The 19,230-nt window shown below is 45.8% G+C and overlaps 7 protein-coding genes across 7 annotated transcripts in view; 3 read left to right on the top strand and 4 right to left on the bottom strand.

Annotated features, from left to right (window-relative positions):
• Positions 1 to 1,623, bottom strand: part of LACBIDRAFT_330630 (uncharacterized protein) — a gene marked incomplete at both ends in the record, with an annotated part of 2,178 nt that extends 555 nt beyond the window's left edge. Inside the window, 6 exons of the mRNA XM_001884859.1 lie at positions 56 to 164; positions 400 to 449; positions 563 to 795; positions 1,100 to 1,196; positions 1,249 to 1,418; positions 1,494 to 1,623. Coding sequence (XP_001884894.1) covers positions 56 to 164; positions 400 to 449; positions 563 to 795; positions 1,100 to 1,196; positions 1,249 to 1,418; positions 1,494 to 1,623 — 789 coding nt within the window. The remainder of the gene's footprint in view (positions 1 to 55; positions 165 to 399; positions 450 to 562; positions 796 to 1,099; positions 1,197 to 1,248; positions 1,419 to 1,493) is intronic.
• Positions 1,624 to 1,876: 253 nt separating this feature from the next.
• Positions 1,877 to 2,205, top strand: LACBIDRAFT_304584 (uncharacterized protein; the record flags this gene model as incomplete). Its single annotated transcript, XM_001884959.1, has 3 exons — positions 1,877 to 1,932; positions 1,991 to 2,044; positions 2,097 to 2,205. 3 exons carry the CDS (start codon positions 1,877 to 1,879, stop codon positions 2,203 to 2,205), a joined length of 219 nt encoding a protein of 72 aa, XP_001884994.1.
• Positions 2,206 to 2,274: 69 nt separating this feature from the next.
• On the bottom strand, positions 2,275 to 5,531 carry LACBIDRAFT_330629 (uncharacterized protein; the record flags this gene model as incomplete). Its single annotated transcript, XM_001884858.1, has 12 exons — positions 2,275 to 2,831; positions 2,885 to 2,981; positions 3,034 to 3,259; positions 3,311 to 3,855; positions 3,908 to 3,925; positions 3,987 to 4,034; positions 4,428 to 4,807; positions 4,895 to 4,953; positions 5,074 to 5,215; positions 5,265 to 5,304; positions 5,368 to 5,416; positions 5,470 to 5,531. 12 exons carry the CDS (start codon positions 5,529 to 5,531, stop codon positions 2,275 to 2,277), a joined length of 2,223 nt encoding a protein of 740 aa, XP_001884893.1.
• Positions 5,532 to 6,473: 942 nt separating this feature from the next.
• Positions 6,474 to 7,511, bottom strand: LACBIDRAFT_330628 (uncharacterized protein; the record flags this gene model as incomplete). Its single annotated transcript, XM_001884857.1, has 5 exons — positions 6,474 to 6,613; positions 6,734 to 6,873; positions 6,931 to 7,134; positions 7,225 to 7,346; positions 7,416 to 7,511. 5 exons carry the CDS (start codon positions 7,509 to 7,511, stop codon positions 6,474 to 6,476), a joined length of 702 nt encoding a protein of 233 aa, XP_001884892.1.
• Positions 7,512 to 8,210: 699 nt separating this feature from the next.
• Positions 8,211 to 10,910, top strand: LACBIDRAFT_304581 (uncharacterized protein; the record flags this gene model as incomplete). The annotated part of the gene is made up of 6 exons (XM_001884958.1): positions 8,211 to 8,450; positions 8,505 to 8,718; positions 8,773 to 8,959; positions 9,022 to 9,150; positions 9,206 to 9,315; positions 9,367 to 10,910. The coding sequence occupies 6 exons, from the start codon at positions 8,211 to 8,213 to the stop codon at positions 10,908 to 10,910; spliced, it is 2,424 nt and encodes an 807-aa protein (XP_001884993.1).
• A 312-nt stretch (positions 10,911 to 11,222) lies between these two features.
• LACBIDRAFT_330626 (uncharacterized protein) lies at positions 11,223 to 13,011 on the bottom strand (the record flags this gene model as incomplete). Its single annotated transcript, XM_001884856.1, has 9 exons — positions 11,223 to 11,250; positions 11,513 to 11,636; positions 11,658 to 11,665; positions 11,700 to 12,024; positions 12,303 to 12,336; positions 12,538 to 12,554; positions 12,709 to 12,777; positions 12,904 to 12,970; positions 13,009 to 13,011. The coding sequence occupies 9 exons, from the start codon at positions 13,009 to 13,011 to the stop codon at positions 11,223 to 11,225; spliced, it is 675 nt and encodes a 224-aa protein (XP_001884891.1).
• A 749-nt stretch (positions 13,012 to 13,760) lies between these two features.
• LACBIDRAFT_304580 (uncharacterized protein) lies at positions 13,761 to 14,177 on the top strand (the record flags this gene model as incomplete). The annotated part of the gene is made up of 1 exon (XM_001884957.1): positions 13,761 to 14,177. One exon carries the CDS (start codon positions 13,761 to 13,763, stop codon positions 14,175 to 14,177), a length of 417 nt encoding a protein of 138 aa, XP_001884992.1.
• Positions 14,178 to 19,230: the final 5,053 nt, after the last annotated feature.

The raw sequence follows: 19,230 nt of genomic DNA, 5'->3' as shown, positions 1-19,230 counted from the left end.
AAAGGCTTGGTTTTTGCTGCTGACAGGCACATTTAAAATTTAGCCACATATATACTTGGGAGTCCCAGAACCATGGGAGTCCCTCTTCCTGGGGAGTCCCAGGGAATAGAGATTTAGGTACATATATACTTGGGAGTCCCAGAACCAGATGGGAGTCCCTCATCCTGGGGAGTCCCAGAGAATAGTAATTTAGGTACATATATGGCTGGGAGTCCCAATGAATCAGATGGGAGTCCCTTGACTTAGGGAGTCCCAGGGAATATAATACTTGGGACTCCCACAGAGGTGGGACTCCCAAGGAAATGTAAGAGGAATCTGGAAGTCCTAGGAGATACCATGGAACTCCCATGGGAGTACCTGGCTACCCCCAGGGGACTCCATGAAATAGGTGGGACACACCATGGTATTGGGCCCTCATAGGGTAGTCTTATTGGCATGGAGTAACTACCCTAAGAGGGTAGGGTTAGGTGGTTGCCTGAAGTGTACAACTCGCATAAAAGGTCAGTAACGATCCTGTAGAAACTCAATGAACGAATTATTTTTTAGTCGACCAAAGACTCACCTTCAAAGGTGATATACCCGTATTTTCCGTTTCACGTGCCAGAGCTGTGTAGAATTCAAACGCTGAAACCTTCGATTCGAAGCTGAGGATTTGAAAGTGTTTGAGCAAGTGAAAAGTCACTGCAGTCTTGGGACTTTTGACACTGGCCGGAAACCATCGGAATCGGAGAAGTTGGATAAAATGATCTTGTGCGTGTTCACAATTACAGAAGTCCAATCCTACTTCATGAATGCCTGTAGTATCAAGAACAACGAAGTCGTTATTCCATGCGGGTTGTGGTACATGACAACGTTCTCTGAGTCGGTGACCTAGTTGAATTCGTAGCCCCAGTTTCTTAAGTGTTGTTGGTTTGAAGAAAGAACCTGTCCACTCCTATGATAATTGATTAACTGTAGAAGGAGGTTTAAAGATAAGAACACACCTGAATGCGATGCAGTGGGTTGGCTCAGTGGTAATCAACCATGCATGTTTGACAAATTAACTCCCCCCCTTCGCAATCCTGGCACCTATACAGTGTCTCAGAGCTCAAGCACTGACAACAGTTTTCCATCATGTACTCCCCCCTCCCTTCCCACCGAATATCTTCCTCCAGAAACACATCGCTATCCTTGATCCATTCTTTCAATGGGTAATCCTTTGATTAAATTGAAATTAGCCTTGAAATAGAATGAAATACAATGGCGTACTGAAGGTCTCTTTTTTCGTGGCCCTACAGAAATGAGATCGTCACTCAATGCATCAAAATAGGCAGGGTCTATGGCTGCAAGCTCTGCGAAAGCATCGTCCATTGTTGAAGAGAGATTTGGGAGGGTTGTGGAATCATCACTGATATTGGGATAGCTGGTAGGAAAGTCGACTGAAGGCATACAAGTTTCTTGTTGTTCTACTTCAAATTGTACATGCTTGGTATTTACTGAGAGTGCGTGGTGACCATGTCGATTAACGCGTTGGGTGAATTGAAGGACAGGAGTGATAATTGTGGTGGTGGGCTGAGTGTCAGGATCCTCGTCATCCGAAAGCTCTGCAGGGCGTGGCTCGGAGCGTTTCCGTTTGGGAGGCATTGAATTGGAGTAGCAACGGGGCTGGCAAGAATGACTTGGGTTGGTGAAGTGCCTGACTCTGTGAAGGTGTTTTTGCTGCACCTGACAACTACCATGCGATCTGATCAGGGCAATCAACGTCAACCAATCAATGGTAGAAATCAATCAAGATCGGTTCTATTGTTTTCATAAATAGGAGCTTAAGCTCCCCTTTATCTTTAACAAAATGAAGAGCAACTGCAAATCGTTGGATGGTCTACAAGATATCCCAAACATGCAAAGTGTCTGTGGATTGTACCAAGTGTACGAAGATTCAAGGCCTATCCTATTGTGAGTGTTTTTATTTTTATTTTATTTGAATGGGGATGACTATCTTTGTGGCTATTAGCGACCACATGTTGACACGGAAATCAGATTTTCCGGGGATCTGGGAGGTTTATTGGTCAGTCTATTGATTTGAACTACAAAGTTTTTTTCATGGATACTCTGCACAGCTCAAAGTGTGGAAAGCCTTACTACTTCTACAAAGACGATGGGGCAGAGCGGTTGTACCTTGATGCAACATACATGGTGTGCATGCAAAAGATGAGACAAAATACTTAGGCTGGGTGTTGAGGAAGCAGAGAACATCAATTCATGCACATGAGATCAGGATATGAAATTCTAATCTAACTACTTGGCAAATACACGTCGACGATCCTCATTTAACTCAGTCAGCTTCGAAAAGAGACTGAGCGCCCTTTCGCAACGTTCAGTATAGTTACCGTTAATCTCTGACAAGCGTGCTTTACCCTCAGCAAGGATAAGTTGATCCTTCGTCCTGAAACCATACTTCACCCAGCGGAACAACCCCCCAGCAACAAACTGAGTGAATGACATTCGGGTCTCACCTGGCTGGATAGGCGTATTACCATGCCAAAAAACCGCCGAAGGAATGAGAATAGTGGAGCCGGGAGGAAATTCAATGATAAGCTTGAGATCAAAGATAATCATATGACCGCCAAGCGTGTAGTCGTAGTCGCCAAGTGCTGTGATCGCGCAAAGACCATGAGCGACGTTGGCGGAATCAGTGTGATCGAGGGTGATTGTATTGGGGCCTAAGTTGAACGTTGATGCGGTAAATATCGATTTTTCGAAGTTGTGGATGAGAGTCGGGTCGTGGTCGAATAGATTGCTTAATAAGTAGCGGTATTTGTCAAAGAGTTTGGGAGCATAGATGGCGAAAGCGCCTGAAGAGGGGACAATCAGATGAAGCAGTAGCATCGTAGATCATAGAACTTACATGATTGCCATCTGGCGACGCGCTGAATGGCAGGATTATCCCGGAGTTCATTGACAAGTCCTTGTTTCGCTTTAGAAAGGCGAAGGTTTCCGGGTTTCTATAACACATGATTAGTATCGATGTGATTCAAGTAAAAAAAATTGACTTACTGTCTGCCCACCACCATAGGATACACCAGAAGTGACAGGCGTAAACCGACCGTGTTGATGTTCCTTGTCTTCCGCGGTGAATATGCCTAGCCGCTCACCACGAATGCGGACCGCGTTCATGGCAGCAGTCGCATCGCGAATGACCTGGTCCCAGTCTTCGCCCTGCGGCCTGCCTGCGAGTGGAACAATGATACGGTTGGCAACGTCGAGCACAACCTTCGGGTTACTGTTGACAATCAGTTAGCGGGTGTCATACAGGACAAAATGTGAAATTTACCTCGCATCCCACTTGAGTACGTCAAATCCCCTCCCTTTCAACTCATCCACCGTCCACTGAGAATTTTTGGTGGCCTTCTTGCGTAGCGCAATCCAACAATTGGATGAGACACATAGCCTGGAGGTATCAAACTTTGTCTTCATCCCAGTGATGATGAGACATTCAGCGGCAGCAAAACGAGGTCGAAAGGCAATGCGATTGGGGTGGAGCAGCTTCTGCTTGGCTTTGGATTCCGAGCGGCGCAGTCGGCTACGATCCTTCCCGCAAGCTTTTTCGATCTTGCCAGGAGGGGCAGCAGTAGTGCGACGTGTGGTGAGACGTGTTTGATATCGAGAGTTGATGGGTGTTGTGGGTGGATGTGGAGGTGTCGTGTGTGTGAGGTCAGTGGGACCTTGAGGGCTGATGATGTCGTCATCCTCGATGTCGCTGTCTCCCTCGTCGCCGCAGGCATTGTCCCTTTTAAAAGCACGGCAAAAGAGTTTTGCCACCTGGATGCCACATAACACGGCATCGAGGAGGCGAGAAAACTTGTGGCCAGATCTTGTCTAAGTAAAGGGCGTTAGCATGTAGATACCGAGGTGACGAACCCATACTTACGGTGCGAGGTTTGAAAGTCTGAGAAATCAATCAATGGCATGAGTATCTAGCAATTGAGGTTGACATGGAGACAACTTACCGTGAACGGGTCAAAGTCCTTGAAACTGTGGGGCATATTGACCAGGATCTAGTGATCTAAACAAGATATATCAGTGAACTTGCATGCACAAATGTGAAAGAATGGAGGTGGGGAGAGTGGAAAAGAGCGAAACATGACGACGTGGGGGTGGAAATGGGCGAACGCGGGTGGGAGTGGGCAAAGGGAGGTGAAACATGAAGACATGGGGATGAAAAAGGGTGAAGGGGGGTGAAAAAACGCGACAGGAGGTGAAAAAGCGCGAAGGGGGGTGAAAAAGCGCAAATGCGGGCGTGAAGACATGGGGGTAATAATGACGCAACAGGAGGTGAAAAAGCGCGAAGGGGGGTGAAAAAGCGCAAATGCGGGCGAGGCGTGAAGACGTGGGGGTAATAATGGACGAAGGGGGTGGAAATGGGTGCAGGGGGGTGGAAAACAGCGTACACGGGCACAACGTAAAGACGTAGGGGCGATAATGGACGAAGGGGGTGCAGGGGGGTGAAGAACAGTGAACGCCAGCACAACGTGAAGACGTGAGGGCGGAATTGGACAAAGGGGGTGCAGGGGGGGGTATAAAACAGCGAAAGCGGGCCCAACGTGAAGAACGTGAATACGTGGGGGTGAAATTGAACGAAGGGGATGGAAATGGGCGCAGGGGGGTGAAAAACCGCGAAAGCGGCCCACACATGAAGACGTGGGGGCAAAATTGGACGAAGGGGCCAGAAAGCGACCGGAACGAGCGAAAACGTCGGCAGGCGTGTACACGCGGGGTGGGGTGAGGTCACCAGGGTGCGCATGGGTGACGCTCCGCTGCATGCCATTCACTGCAAGAAGAGAGGAGCGTCAATCTGCCAGTGTGCGCTTGGGTGACGCTCGCCTGCACAGACAACGATGTTTCGGGAGCGACGTACCTTTTTTGAAGATTTTGGTGGAAGGAGGGAAGCAAGGGAGCTTCATCGCGTTTGAAAACCTTGAGTGAGATTAAATGTAAAACGGCGCGGGTGGACGAGACAGCGAGGAAAAAAGATGGCAGCAGGAGAAGCATTCCAACGCACCAAACAAGGCCTGATTTGATCGGATAGGCATTCACGCGTGAACATCTTCCCCGCGGAGATGTGAACTTCGCGTGAACTGCGTGAACTTGACGTGAACTGGCGTGAATCTGACGTGAACCCAACGTGAACGTTGTGCAAACTTCTTGAACTTGTCAATTGAGTTGAGAAGTTGCTGTTCTAGTTACAATCAGACTACTAAGAGACCATAAAGGTTTACATTACTCACCTTCTTTAAATTTTGCAAGTGTGCGAGGCAGATGCCAACGCTATTTGCAAACTATTTGTTCACATTTCTGATGCGCAAATGTATTAGAAAGATCGCCTCAAACCAAGAAGCGTTTTTCGAGGTAAGAAGTGTTAGTTTGAGATACAATTACCCTATTGATACACCATGAGACTTATATTATTTGAGATTTGCAAGTGTTCGATACCGATGTTCACATTTCGCGTTCACATTTCGCGTTAACTTGGTGCGCAAGCTTATTCGAGACATCTCCTAAAACTAGGAAGCATTATTTGAGGTAAGATCTTGCCATTTTAGATACAATAAACCGATTGAGATACCATAAACACGTCACTTATATACCTCCCTCGAAATTGGCAAGTGTGCGAGACAGATGCCAACACTATTTGTTCACGTTTCGCTTCGACTTCCAACTATTTTCAACCCATTATCTCCGCATTATATTTCATTCTCCATGGGTCGCACCCGAACCTCATCTGAAACTAAAAGCAAAAGAAACAAGACTGCTTCCAGTGTAGCAGGAAGTGATAAACTAACGAGAGACCAACGTTATTACAGAAGGTTGTTCAAACATTCTTACAATTGCTAACGGTTCACACTTTCTTTTTTCACAGTCACCCAGAACTCAGGGAGAAATCAAAACTCCGAATGAGAGAGAAGCGAGAGAAGGAGTACATTTAATTTGGTCCTTCAATCAATGCCATGTTCTGACCTGAAATTAGAAAGGCAAACAAGTTACTTAATTTAAATCTGTCCACCACACGCACTGTCAAGGACGTTGTTCTACCACCGGTCAACCATAACCAGGAGCTCTTTTCAGAGGAGTTTGATATAACAGAATTTTCTCGATTCTGCGAAATCCGTGATCGCGTACGTGCTTGGGCCTTGCCCTGGGGTGGAAGTTGGGCCTGGCACCACAAACTCGATTCCGAATATCAAAAAGCTACCAAGGAAGATAGGGTTGAACGTTGGGTTGGAGAGATGCTAAACCACGCTGACATTGGTTGGGAATTAATGGAGGACCTCTCAAGCATGGAAGGCCATCTCCCAAATTCTGATTGGCAAATAAGGGAATTGTGGAGAATTGAAGTAGAATTGCTTCGCATTATCACGCAGGGTTTGGCAGCTCTTGAGGTGCGCATAAATTTATTGGGCGGCACAGTGCATGGCCTCTTGTCAGATTATCAATGGTTACGCAGAAAGGAGGAAGATGATGGCCAGGGAGAGGACAGCCAGGATGAGGGGGAGAAGGGGGAGGACAACCAAGATGAGGGTGAAGGTGAGGGCTTTGAGGACAGGAATGAGAGTAGATAGATCATTATACACAACATCTAAAATCAAGGTTGAGAGTGTGCAAAATTCAATTTGACAAACATTGAAAGATAAATTTGATGAATTGTTAACACGCTAGTGGTCCACAATATTGACAGGATCGTTGGGAGTGATTACACGATGAGTGGTAGCTACTGTGACTTCAACAACACTTCCGGCTAGGACGGCAGCCTGGTATGCTGCTAGGGCACAATGCATATCTGAAAATCGTTGCACTGTTCCGCCTGGGGTGCCAGTAGAGTTTCCACTAAGGTGGTACCTACCAATATTTATATTAGATATCAAAGAATATGTGGAAGATAGAAACATTACGCACGCGCCGCGATAGACACCTGGTGCCCGGCCCACAGTAACCGCATACCAGCGGTGGTCCTCAGTGGCAGGATCGGCAACCAAAGGGATTGCACTTTCTCCTGCTGTGGAAGTGCCACCAGCTGCGTTCTCAACGGATTCTGAAAGTGAAGTGTTAAAATAAAATGAGAGCATTCCAGGCAGCAACCGTACCATTAGCTCCAATGACCTGATAATCAGAAAGAGAATCGTCCGGTAAGGTAGCAAGGGCTTTCGCATAGAAATTAGAGATAGTGTGTCAGATAAAATAACAACGAACCCTGTGTGACCTCTGCGATTGCGTTGAGTCCTTCTTGAGTAAGGGGGTCGGGTATCATATCTAGCTTCAATGAGCATCTGAATGTCCACAATGAAACAGAAAATGTGCCATACGCCTTGTAGCTGAATAGATGAATGAGATTATAAGCATCAAAAAGGCAAACCAGAATACTAACCTCTCTCAAAACGTACAACCAGTCTAGCCATTGACGCTGCAGCTTCTAAAGCAGTCAAGCAGGAGTGGCAAGGCTCGTTCTGGGCTGCTTGCTGCAGGGGGATGTCAGACATGGAAGGGTTGGGAATGAAAAGTGACGAAGAGGAATAAATTCTATACATCGCTTGTTATTGACATTAGTTTGGCAAAATCGCCAAGGATGTGATCTACAATTTATCCAAATGCGCAGTGCACACATGGTTTATCCGCATGTGCAGTGCACTCAAGGTACATAAGAAATTGGGATGCATGCATATAGAATTTAACCGAACCTCAGATAGAAATGCCAAGGATACAATTTATCCAAATGCGTATTTCACACATGATTTATCCACATGTGCAGTGCCCTTAAGATTCATAAGAAATTGAGATGCATGCAATAGGTAGCGAGGAGACGGTGTGCCTAAAATAGAATATGATCGCTTTCCAAATATATCTTAGTGTTTGCTGGAGAGTCAAACCACTGGGGTGGACGTTTGTACTGAGGTGGAAGTTTGTGGTGTAGAATATTTATGCAATAGATCTAGAGTGATGATTGGTATCTGGAAGAGTTGAAGAAATGGAGATGTGAAGAATGGGGAAAGATAAGAGGAGATTTGAAATTGTATATGAAAGGGCTTACTGGAGATCAAAACGAAAATACGGAAAGATATTTGTCTGATGTACTGAAAATAATCAGCATGGTAGAAGGAGAGAAATCACCCACCTTGAATTATATCCGTCAGTTCGACCTCTGTCACTTCACCTCGTCATTGAATTCTTTGCCGTCCATCATGGGAAAATCTTCTATAATGGATGAGCAAAAGAAATGGCTCGAATCACATATTCCAGCGTTCGCTGAAGTGCAGAAGAAATCAACGGTCGCGCGCTTTCACTCACACATTGCTGAAGGCTGGTTTGAGAAATATCCTGAACGCAATGCTCTCTTTCCAACAGCGGCTGGTGAGCCGTCAGCAGTTCTTACCCCACCACAGGAGGATGAACTTTGTGATGCCATAAAGGCTAGAAAGAAAGTAAGTAAAATTCAATTGCGGTACTAGAATTCACTTAACTTACGCCCCTTTTAGCAACTCAGAAATTGGTTCAACTGGAACGCTCGTGGATACAAGCGCTCCTCTGATAGCTCTGTATTTTCAAATATGTTGATGCAGAGCTTAGTGAAGAACAAGCGCTCCCGGAATTTGAACGCAGCCGAAATTTATGGGAAGTTGTACGTGGAGAAAGTTCGAGAGGCGGTCAGTGCAGCCAAGGCTGACCAATCTGGAGGGAAACTTTCTCAAGGTGAGTATTTTATTGCAATGTTTAATTGACAAACGGTCTGATCAGCATTACCAGGAGAGCACCTTATTCTCTTCAAGAGCGTAAGGGCTACTCTATTTAGTGCTGAGTCGGAAGAGGTGAAGGCTGAAGTAGCTGCTGAGTGTCTCAAGCAGAAGGGCGGTCAGGACTCTGAGGATGGTAAAGAAGTTGACGGCATGGACGACGGTTGTGAGGTGGAGAAAAATCCTGAGGAGTTCCAAAAGTAGGCGATTTAGCGCACTGTAATTGCAAGTATTTCAATTTGACGCTGTTGCATCCTCTTAGGGCAATAGATGAACTGCCCGATGTCCTCGACAAGATTTTTAACTGCTTGTGCGCATCGACGGGCTGGGCGTTTTTTATTGGATGCGCTGGTCCACTTCCAAAAGCTGGAGGGACAGTATATCAACACGAGTCTGTCATTCTCTTGTTTTCTTCAACGTTATTTTATTAATCACCCCTTTCATAGCTACTACTTTGGGCCAAAGAGCGATGGTGGCAGAGACTTCCATGAAGCTTACACAGGATTTAAGAAAGGCTTCGCCCTGCCATTTTCGCAATTTGTTCGAAATGCTTTTCGTAAGTACCGTTAGAATTTCTTTGTGTATATTTGACTCAAAACTGTTTCAGCACCAGAAGTCTGTCAGGAAAGAGCTTTCAGCTTTGCAGGAGCAGGACGGCCTATCCTCGATAATGACATAGCCGAAACCCAACCTATCCTTGATAGTGACGTAGCCAAAACCCTGATCGCCATGCCAAGATCTGAATCACCTTCCATCGAAATGATGCCATCAATCGGGCCTGACCTCTGTGAAAGTTCTGGGCCTTCTTCGGAACCTGACTTGTCACTACTACCAACGTCAAGCGCACTGCCGCTGAACACTCCCCCGGTTCTTGACAGCTCATCTCTGGCCACTCCTGCTCATTCTCCACGAAAACAAGCCCTTGATCGATACCGCTCAGGCCAGACTCTCGAAGCTCCTGGCGATGATATTTCCCTCAGCACTGGCAGTGCCTGGAACGACAATCAAGATGGAGGGTTGGATGCTGCTTTTGGAGGAACGGTCTTAACTGATTCTATTGAAGGGAGTGAGAAGAGATTTCCAATGTCAGGTGGGTCATCAGTGGAGGTGAACGGCTTACCATTGGCTCCAGGTGCACCATCATCGCCTATCTCGCATGCCTTCGCCCGAATGGATCAATCACTCTTCGCTCAAAGGCAAACTCCTCCTCCTCCTGCTTCCTCACCTTCTCCCCTTCGTGATCCCTTCATCGATCCTCTCCTTTATATGGAGAATATGGGGAAACCGGCATCAACTGCTGGGATTTTATTAGCATCGGCACCTGGGTTTGTGTTTCAGAGAACACCTCCCCGACGCGAGCCTTTAGCTGTCACAACACAGGAGAAGAGCGATCTCAACAACCCATTTGCAACCCTCACATCCGATCCCCGTGTTTTTGGCCGTGCCCCAATCAATCCGTTCACATTGGGTCGCACTGTCAATCCGTCTAGTGCATCACCTCCCAAAACCCCTTTACCTTCGGCGCCAGCCTCCGCACTTACCCCTACTCCACCTCCTTCATCCCCCCCTTCTTCAGCACCACTCAATTCAGAGGCTTCCACTACGGTTAACTACACCATCCATGGTGCAGCCATCAACGCCGATTTGGCATCCTCAGACAGTGCAACCCAAGAACATCGTCAGATTCGACCACGACCCAGACCATGTCCCATCAAGAAGCCTGGCGTCAATGCCACTCTTCTCTCCAGTGGTGGTGACGCTTGCAATGGCGATACAGAATCCGCTCCCGGCACAACCACTCACACACCTATATCCACTGGCGCTAACACTGCTCCTTCCAGTAGCACCGATGCGACGCCTTCCAACAATACGACCCCCGCACCTCCCCTGGGTGATGGCCCAAGCGATAAGGAAAATCACGCACCTTTGACTGAGCTTACCCGCTATGAGAAAGCAGCTCTTACTAGAGCTCGCAAAAAACGCGAGGCGGAAGAAGCACTAGGTGCATTGGATAAAGGAGCTAACGGAAAGGGGGACAGTGAGAAGGGGTCTAAGGGGTCAGGAAAGAAGCGAAAGGAGCCAGAGGGCAGTCGTAAGTCTCGAAGTGGCCATGAAGTTAGGAAGCCAAATTATTGGGTACCGGAGGGATGAGTACTGCTGTTGTATTTGCACCATAAAATATATATAGCCTGTGTTCATAAAATTTGGAGCTAGTCTGGATTTCTGAGAGAGCCCTTGGTCTCGAATGGTTGAGGCACGTAAAGAAATATCATTTAAAAAAAACTCAACAGTCAAGAATCGAACACAGAGCATCCTCATACACATAAGATTGACAAGGCCAAACATTCCACTCAACCATATGACTGATATAAGAATCCATATATTAAGAATATACCAGCACCAGTCCTCCTTAAGACTTTTCATTCAAAGTCCTTCGCTTTTTTCTAAGTCTTCTCTAATTAGTCAAAAGATACCTTCAAACACGCTAACCCTAACAAAAAAAAATGTATGTCATATAAATAACTGCCAAAAGCCTGCCATCTGATCCTGCCAATCCAAGAGGTGTGTCCGCCATGCCGCCATCTGTTACCAATGCCGCTGTTCTACCCAAAGGGGGAATTTTAAATGAATAGCCCGCCATCTAATCCTGCCAATCCAAGAGGAGGTGTGCCCGCATGCCGCCATCTATTACCAATGCCGCTGATCTACCCAAAGGGGGAAGTAACCTATTTTGGGAAGGTGCTGAGGCCTACCCTGTGAAAGCCAAGCTGTAGTGGCCGGAGGCGCCCCAAATGCGGAAGGAAGGGGACCAGAAACCCGTGTAGTGTGTTGTGCAAGTGTTGTGCAAGTGTTGTGCACAACCCACAGTGACACAGACTACAGTGCATTGTGCACAACCTATGTGACTAGGATTACAGTCAGTGTTTGCAAGTATATGACAGTACTGCCTGCTCCCCTTGAGACCGAACGAGATGCATCAAGTCCTGGAAGAAGTTGTCGATGACGTCTTGGGGAACGTCCGTGAATGGAGAGCAGAGATCTCGGAAGTATGACAAGGTGGCAGACGGCTCTAGGAGATCCACAGCGCCAAAATCGCCATCGGCTCGTTGGGTGTGGATGAGGTACGTTAAGAGGTAATTCGTTTGGTCGTACTCATGGATCAAGCTGAACAGCGGTGGGAAAGGACTCTTGTTGTTCATGGTTCTTACGAGTTTGTCTTCATCTGACAAAGTAAATAACCTTCGCCACCACCACAGATTTTGGACTGGACGTCGAACTTCAAAGCTTTAAGCTTCAAGCTTCAAGCTTCAGCTTCAACACTCTTGGCGCGATGTTATGGAAGTGCTTTCACTTCAAACCTGCTTCAATTTGAAGTCGGATCTTACAGTTCAGTCACCTTCTACTCATTCCGTAATGTCCCTGTTGCCACCTTGCACCTGCCACAATCACACTGCTGGTTCTCTTGGCTTTGTGTGTGTCGGAATGCAACGCGACAAGGCCACAAGTAAATGCCACCCCTGACTCCTTTCGGCTCAAACGTACTATCCAATACTGGTCCTTCAAGTTCTGGTACGACCTGTCTGGAAATTCTATGCATTCTCAATGCCTATTCTCATCCCGCTTGGGCACAACTTTTCCTCATTTCAATTGGGAAGTATGTGCTTCAACCTTCTCAAAACCTCTATTGTCGATACTGTTACCTTTTTGTTCTTGACTTGATTTTTTGCCATCCTTCCCTGCAGGGCTTGGCATTTTCCATTGAGCGAATTTCGCTTACATTGCCATTGCCACTCACTAGCCATGGGGTTGTTCTTTTTATCATAGACTTTATATAACCCCCCCCCCCCAAACAACTTGTGTCCTGTCAGCCACCCCTTCTTCTCGTCGCTTGGCCATCTCTTGACTTTCTTTGAACACCACACAATATGATGCTTTTCCAATACCTAACTTTCCTTGGCGCCGTTGCGTCGACTCTCCTTCTCTCCACCTCCTTTGTCCAAGGCGTCTGCCTGCACAACTAGCATTGCCGAAGTTCAGTTCAGTCCGGTTCAGACCCCCTTTGGTCCGAACCTGAACCTGAACCTCCTACAAATTTTCCGAGCCTGAACCGAACCTGAACTGTGCGTTCGGTTCAGGTTCGAACCTTCTGAACCTTGTAATTTTTTTGCCTTTTTTTCGTGTCCAAATGCTTCGAAACTCATGTGTAATCTCTAAAAATCAGTTATTTATGCAATGCCGTGGCACAAACCATGTTTGATAAGCCAAATAGATATTATACAACAGACCCCAACAAGTGCACGTGTGGGAAAGCGACCTAAAATATGGCCATCAACCATTACCCAGATGAGGGATTGATACTTTACATTTAAATACTGTAGTTGTTACAGATCACAATACTGTACTAATACGACCATCTCTTCTGGCCCTTTTGGGCGTGACACATTTTGACCATCTCTTCATGACTTTAATATCCGATGTGATGTGTGACGAAGAGTATGAGCTCTTCGTCCGAACAGGGGCCATCGTTGATTTGAAATTTTAAACAATGTTGTACATGCAGAAAAATCTTAGATGGTGGGACAATTCTTGTTAGAAGTAGATGAAATATGCTGAGTGTTGTTTACATGGCTAGGGCGCCGCAGGCACCAGAAAAATTAGAAAAAATGGATATTTTAAAATGCCAGGAATGGCTTCAAAAGCCAGTGTGATGTGTGACATCACACTCACTTCACTTCCTTCAGAGACCTCTGTGATGCGTGATGCGAAGGCATGGTCGTATTAGTACAGTAGTTTTGAACAACAAATTGCAAAAAAAATGTCCAAAACAGAGGGAAAGTAGGCCCCCCAGTGGCTAAAGGTTCAGAGGTTCGGTTCAGTCCGAACCTGTTCTCCAGAAATTTTCTGGAGCCCGAACCTGAACCTGAACTCGAACTGAACTTTGTGTTCGGTTCAGAGGGTTCGGGTTCGAACCGAAGTTCTGGACTGAACTTTGGCAACGCTATGCACAACCACAGCCGTAATCTCCAGGCAGGTCCTGGCTCTGTACCCATCAGCAACTTTAGCTACATCGGAGTCACCGGTCCTCTCGGCTGGGCAGGCCTTGACCCCGCGAACGTAAAGTGCTCAACGGCCAATGTCCAGTCTCCCATAAATATCGAGCACGACGTCGTCCCACTCTCGAAGACCCACCCGCAATTAAGTATCCCCAGCGTGAAGTCGGCGGAATTTGAAAACCTGGGTTCGACGGTTGAGGTTGTGATCAATGGGACTACGATATTTGAAGGCAAGACGTACAGCCTGAAGCAATATCATTTCCATACACCCGCAGAACACCTTGTCGACGCGCAATTTTATCCAATGGAAGTGCATTTCGTCAACATCGCGTCTAGTAAGTCGTTGAACCAGGGCATTCAGTAGATACCCAATGGGACCATAGTAGTTCACATGGTCAATTGTCCAATGTACCATAGGGCTACCCCAATGGGCCCAATCGTAGTTGGCACCATTTGGGCATAGTTTGGCCCAATGTCTGTGAGACGTTAAGCTGGCATTGTTGGGGCCAAGGTAACAAAACTATGAGAAGCATAATTGGGCCCAATGAGGGATACACAAAAAGAATTGGGCCCATGATAAACTCCCAACAGCCAAGGTTGGGCCCAATATTCCAATGGTATTAATTAGGCTATACTGCATTGTTGGGCCCAATATGTAATTAGGCTATATTGCATTGTTGGGCCCAATGCTCGGTGTAACCGGCGGAACCATAACCCTAGCCCTGGTAATCCCTGTCTAGCCGAAATCCAGTCGGATGAATCGCCTCCAGCACAAAATGGGATACACTTTGCAAATACCGTCGGTAGCACACAGGTAGGCCATAAATCAATATTTCCATATCGGCCTAGAATCCTGTTAATCACTTGAATTCATTTCGGGTAATAGATAATAGCCGGAGATGTGACAGCCACTCTGTATGCAGGGATAGCATGAGGCATGCTGTATAAAGGACACTTTCTTTGCATTTAAAGGTCAATACCTCCTGGAATATTGTGTTGCCTCCTGGAGTGCACTCAGTACATGTTAAAACAGAAGATTTCATCGGCTGGTTGTGCCGAAATCCCTCCGGAAATATTGTGTTGCCTCCCAAAAACTATGTGCACTCAATAGATATTAAAACCGAAGATTTCATCGGCTGGTAGTGCCGAAGTACCTCCGGGAATATTGTGTTGCCTCTTGGAGACTATGTGCACTCAACACATGTTAAAACCGAAGATTTCATCGGCTGGTTGAGCCGAAATCCCTCTGGAAATATTGTGTTGCCTCCCAAAGACTATGTGCACTCAATAGATATTAAAACCGAAGATTTTGTTGGCTGGTAGTGCCGAAGTACCTCCGGAAATATGGTGTTGCCTCTCAAAGAATATATGCACTCAACACGTGTTAAAACCGAAGATTTCGTCGGCTCGTAGTGCCGAAGTACCTCCGGGAATATTGTGTTGCCTCTTGGAGACTATGTGCAGTCAATAGATATTAAATCCGAAAATTTTGTCAGCTGGTAGTGCCGAAATACCTCCAGAAATATTGTTTTTCCTCCCCGAAAATATGTGCATTTAATACATGTCAAAACCGAAGATTTCGTCGGCTGGTAGTGCCAAAGTACTCCCGGAAATATTGTGATTTTGTCAGCTGGTAGTGCCGAAGTACCTCTGGAAATATTGTGTTGCCTCTCGGAGAATATGTGCATTCAACACATGTTCAAACCGAAGATTTTGTCGGCTGGTAGTGCCGAAGTACCACCGGAAATATTGTGTTGGCTCTCTGAGAATATGTGCACTCAACACATGTTAAAACCGAAGATTTCTTCGGCTCGTAGTGCCGAAGTACCTCCAGGAATATTGTGTTGCCTCCCAGAAAATATGTGCATTCATTACATGTTAAAACCGAAGATTTCATGGGCTGGTAGTGCCGAAATATCTCCGGAAATATTGTGTTGCCTCCCAAAGACTATGTGTAGTCAATAGATATCAAAGCCGAAGATTTCGTCGGCTGGTAGTGCCGAAGTACCTCCAGAAATATTGTGTTGCCTCTTGGAGACTATGTGCACTCAACACATGTCAAAACCGAAGATTTCGTCGGCTGGTTGTGCCGAAATCCCTCTGGAAATATTGCGTTGCCTCCCAAAGACTATGTGCACTCAATAGATATTAAAACCGAAGATTTCGTCGCCTTGTATTGCCGAAGTATGTCCGGAAATATCGTGTTGCCTCCCAAAGAATATGTGCACTCAGCACATGTTAAAATGGAGGATTTCGTCAGCTCATGGTGCCGAAGTACCTCCAGAAATATTGTGCGGCCTCTCAAAGAATATGTGCACTCAACAAATATTAAAATCGAAGATTTCGTTGGCTTGTAGTGCCGAAATCCCTCTGGAAATATTGTATTGCCTCCCAAAGACTATGTGCACTCAATAGATATTAACACCGAGGATTTCGTCGGCTGGTAGTGCCGAAGTACCTCCGGAAATATTGTGTTGGCTCTCTGAGAATATGTGCACTCAACACATGTTAAAACCGAAGATTTCATCGGCTGGTAGTGCCGAAGTACCTCCGGAAATATGGTGTTGCCTCTCAAAGAATATATGCACTCAACACATGTCAAAACCGAAAATTTCGTCAGCTGGTTGTGCCGAAATCCCTCTGGAAATATTGTATTGCCTCCCAAAGACTATGTGCACTCAATAGATATTAACACTGAGGATTTTGTCGGCTGGTAGTGCCGAAGTACTCCCGGAAATATTGTGATTTTGTCAGCTGGTAGTGCCGAAGTACCTCTGGAAATATTGTGTTGCCTCTCCAAGAATATGTGCACTCAACACATGTTAAAACCGAAGATTTCGTCGGCTCGTAGTGCCGAAGTACCTCCGGGAATATTGTGTTGCCTCCCAGAAAATATGTGCATTCATTACATGTTAAAACCGAAGATTTCATGGGCTGGTAGTGCCGAAATATCTCCGGAAATATTGTGTTGCCTGCCAAAGACTATGTGTAGTCAATGATATCAAAGCTGAAGATTTCATCGGCTGGTAGTGCCAAAGTACCTCCGGGACTATTGTGTTGCCTCCCAGAAAATATCTGCATTCATTACATATTAAAACCGAAGATTTCATAGGCTGGTAGTGCCGAAATACCTCCGGAAATATTGTGTTGCCTCCCAAAGACTATGTGCAGTCAATAGATATTAAAACCGAAGATTTCGTTGGCTTGTAATGCCAAAATGCCTCCAGAAATATCGTGTTGCCAGATGAATTTCAAGACAGATAAATTTTGGAGATTTGAAAGCATTTCATGATAATACTACAAGATGAGTAACTGCTCACTGACGCATTGATGGATCAAGAAAGAGATTGAATGGTCTCCCTCACCCCCAGTCTTTTTCTGGAGTTGCAAGCAGATGGTAAACTTACTTCTGTTCAACCACATTGATATGTATCCAGTGTGTGAACTCAAAAGGTTAGGTATAACCTTCACTACGGTGAATTTTCAACAATTTCTTTTATACTACATGGCGGCTCAGAAGATCAACCAATGATGATGGTGGGTATGAATATTCCCCAGAAGGTGAAACAACAGTTGCGTATGGTCAGACAAGGTTCTGGGAAGGTCAAACAATGTTCCTGGGGGGTTAAACAATGTTCCCAGAACATCAAACGATGTTTCCAGGAGATCAAACAAGAATTTCGGCACTAACAGAAGCTGAAATCTTCGGGTTTCACAGCTACTTTGACTTATTGAAAGTGCACATGTTTTCCGAGAAACAAAACAATATTCCCAGATGTATTTTGGCATTGCCAGCCACCGAAACCTTCGATTTTAACATGTATTGAGTGCACATAGTCTTTGTGAGGCAACACCATATTTCCGGAGGTATTTCGGCACAACCAACCGATGAAATCTTCGGTTTTAATATGTCATGAATGCACATATTTTCTGGGAGGCAACACGGTATTCCTTGAGGTACTTCGGCACTACAAGCCGACGAAATCTTCGGTTTTAACATGTGTTGAGTGCACATATTCTTTGAGAGGCTGCACAATATTTCTGGAGGTACTTCGGCACTACCAGCCGACAAAATCTTCGGCTTTGATATCTATTGACTACACATAGTCTTTGGGAGGCAACACAATATTTCCGGAGATATTTCGGCACTACCAGCCCATGAAATCTTCGGTTTTAACATGTAATGAATGCACATATTTTCTGGGAGGCAACACAATATTCCCGGAGGTACTTCGGCACTACGAGCCGACGAAATCTTCGGTTTTAACATGTGTTGAGTGCACATATTCTTGGAGAGGCAACACAATATTTCCAGAGGTACTTCGGCACTACCAGCTGACGAAATCCTCAGTGTTAATATGTATTGAGTGCACATAGTCTTTGGGAGGCAACACAATATTTCCAGAAGGATTTCGGCACAACCAGGCGACGAAATTTTCGGTTTTGACATGTGTTGAGTGCACATAGTCTCCAAGAGGCAACACAATATTTCCGGAGGTACTTCGGCACTACAAGCCGACGAAATCTTCGGTTTTAACATGTGTTGAGTGCACATATTCTTTGAGAGGCCGCACAATATTTCTGGAGGTACTTCGGCACTATGAGCTGACGAAATCCTTGGTTTTAACATGTGCTGAGTGAACATATTCTTTGAGAGGCCGCACAATATTTCTGGAGGATTTCGGCACTACCAGCTGACGAAATCTTCGGTTTTAACATGTGCTGAGTGCACATAGTCTTTGGGAGGCAACACAATATTTCCGGAGGTATTTCGGCACTACCAGCCGACGAAATCTTCGGTTTTAACATGTGTTGAGTGCACATATTCTTTGAGAGGCAACACAATATTTCTGGAGGATTTCGGCACTACCAGCGACGAAATTCTTCGGTTTTAACATGTGTTGAGTGCACATATTCTTTGAGAGGCAACACAATATTTCCGGAGGTATTTCGGCACAACCAGGCGACGAAATTTTCGGTTTTAACATGTGTTGAGTGCACATATTCTTTGAGAGGCAACACAATATTTCTGGAGGTATTTCGGCACTACCAGCCAATGAAATCTTCAGTTTTAACATGTAATGAATGCACATATTTTCTGCAAGGCAACACAATATTCCCGGAGGTACTTCGGCACTACGAGCCAACGAAATCTTCTGTTTTAACATGTGTTGTGCACATATTCTCGGAGAGGCAACCCAATATTTCCGGAGGTACTTCGGCACTACGAGCCGAGGAAATCTTCGGTTTTAACATGTGTTGAGTGCACATATTCTTTGCAAGGCAACACAATATTTCCAGAGGGATTTCGGCACTACAAGCCGACGAAATCTTCGGTTTTAGCATGTGTTGAGTGCACATATTCTTTGAGAGGCAAAACAATATTTCTGGAGGTATTTCGGCACTACCAGCCAATG

This window comes from Laccaria bicolor, genomic scaffold (assembly GCF_000143565.1).
Source record: "Laccaria bicolor S238N-H82 LACBIscaffold_28 genomic scaffold, whole genome shotgun sequence".
In the NCBI taxonomy this organism is placed as follows: Eukaryota; Fungi; Basidiomycota; class Agaricomycetes; order Agaricales; family Hydnangiaceae; genus Laccaria; species Laccaria bicolor.
Note: the sequence above shows the minus strand (reverse complement) of the source record. Positions and strands in the feature narration are given on the sequence as shown.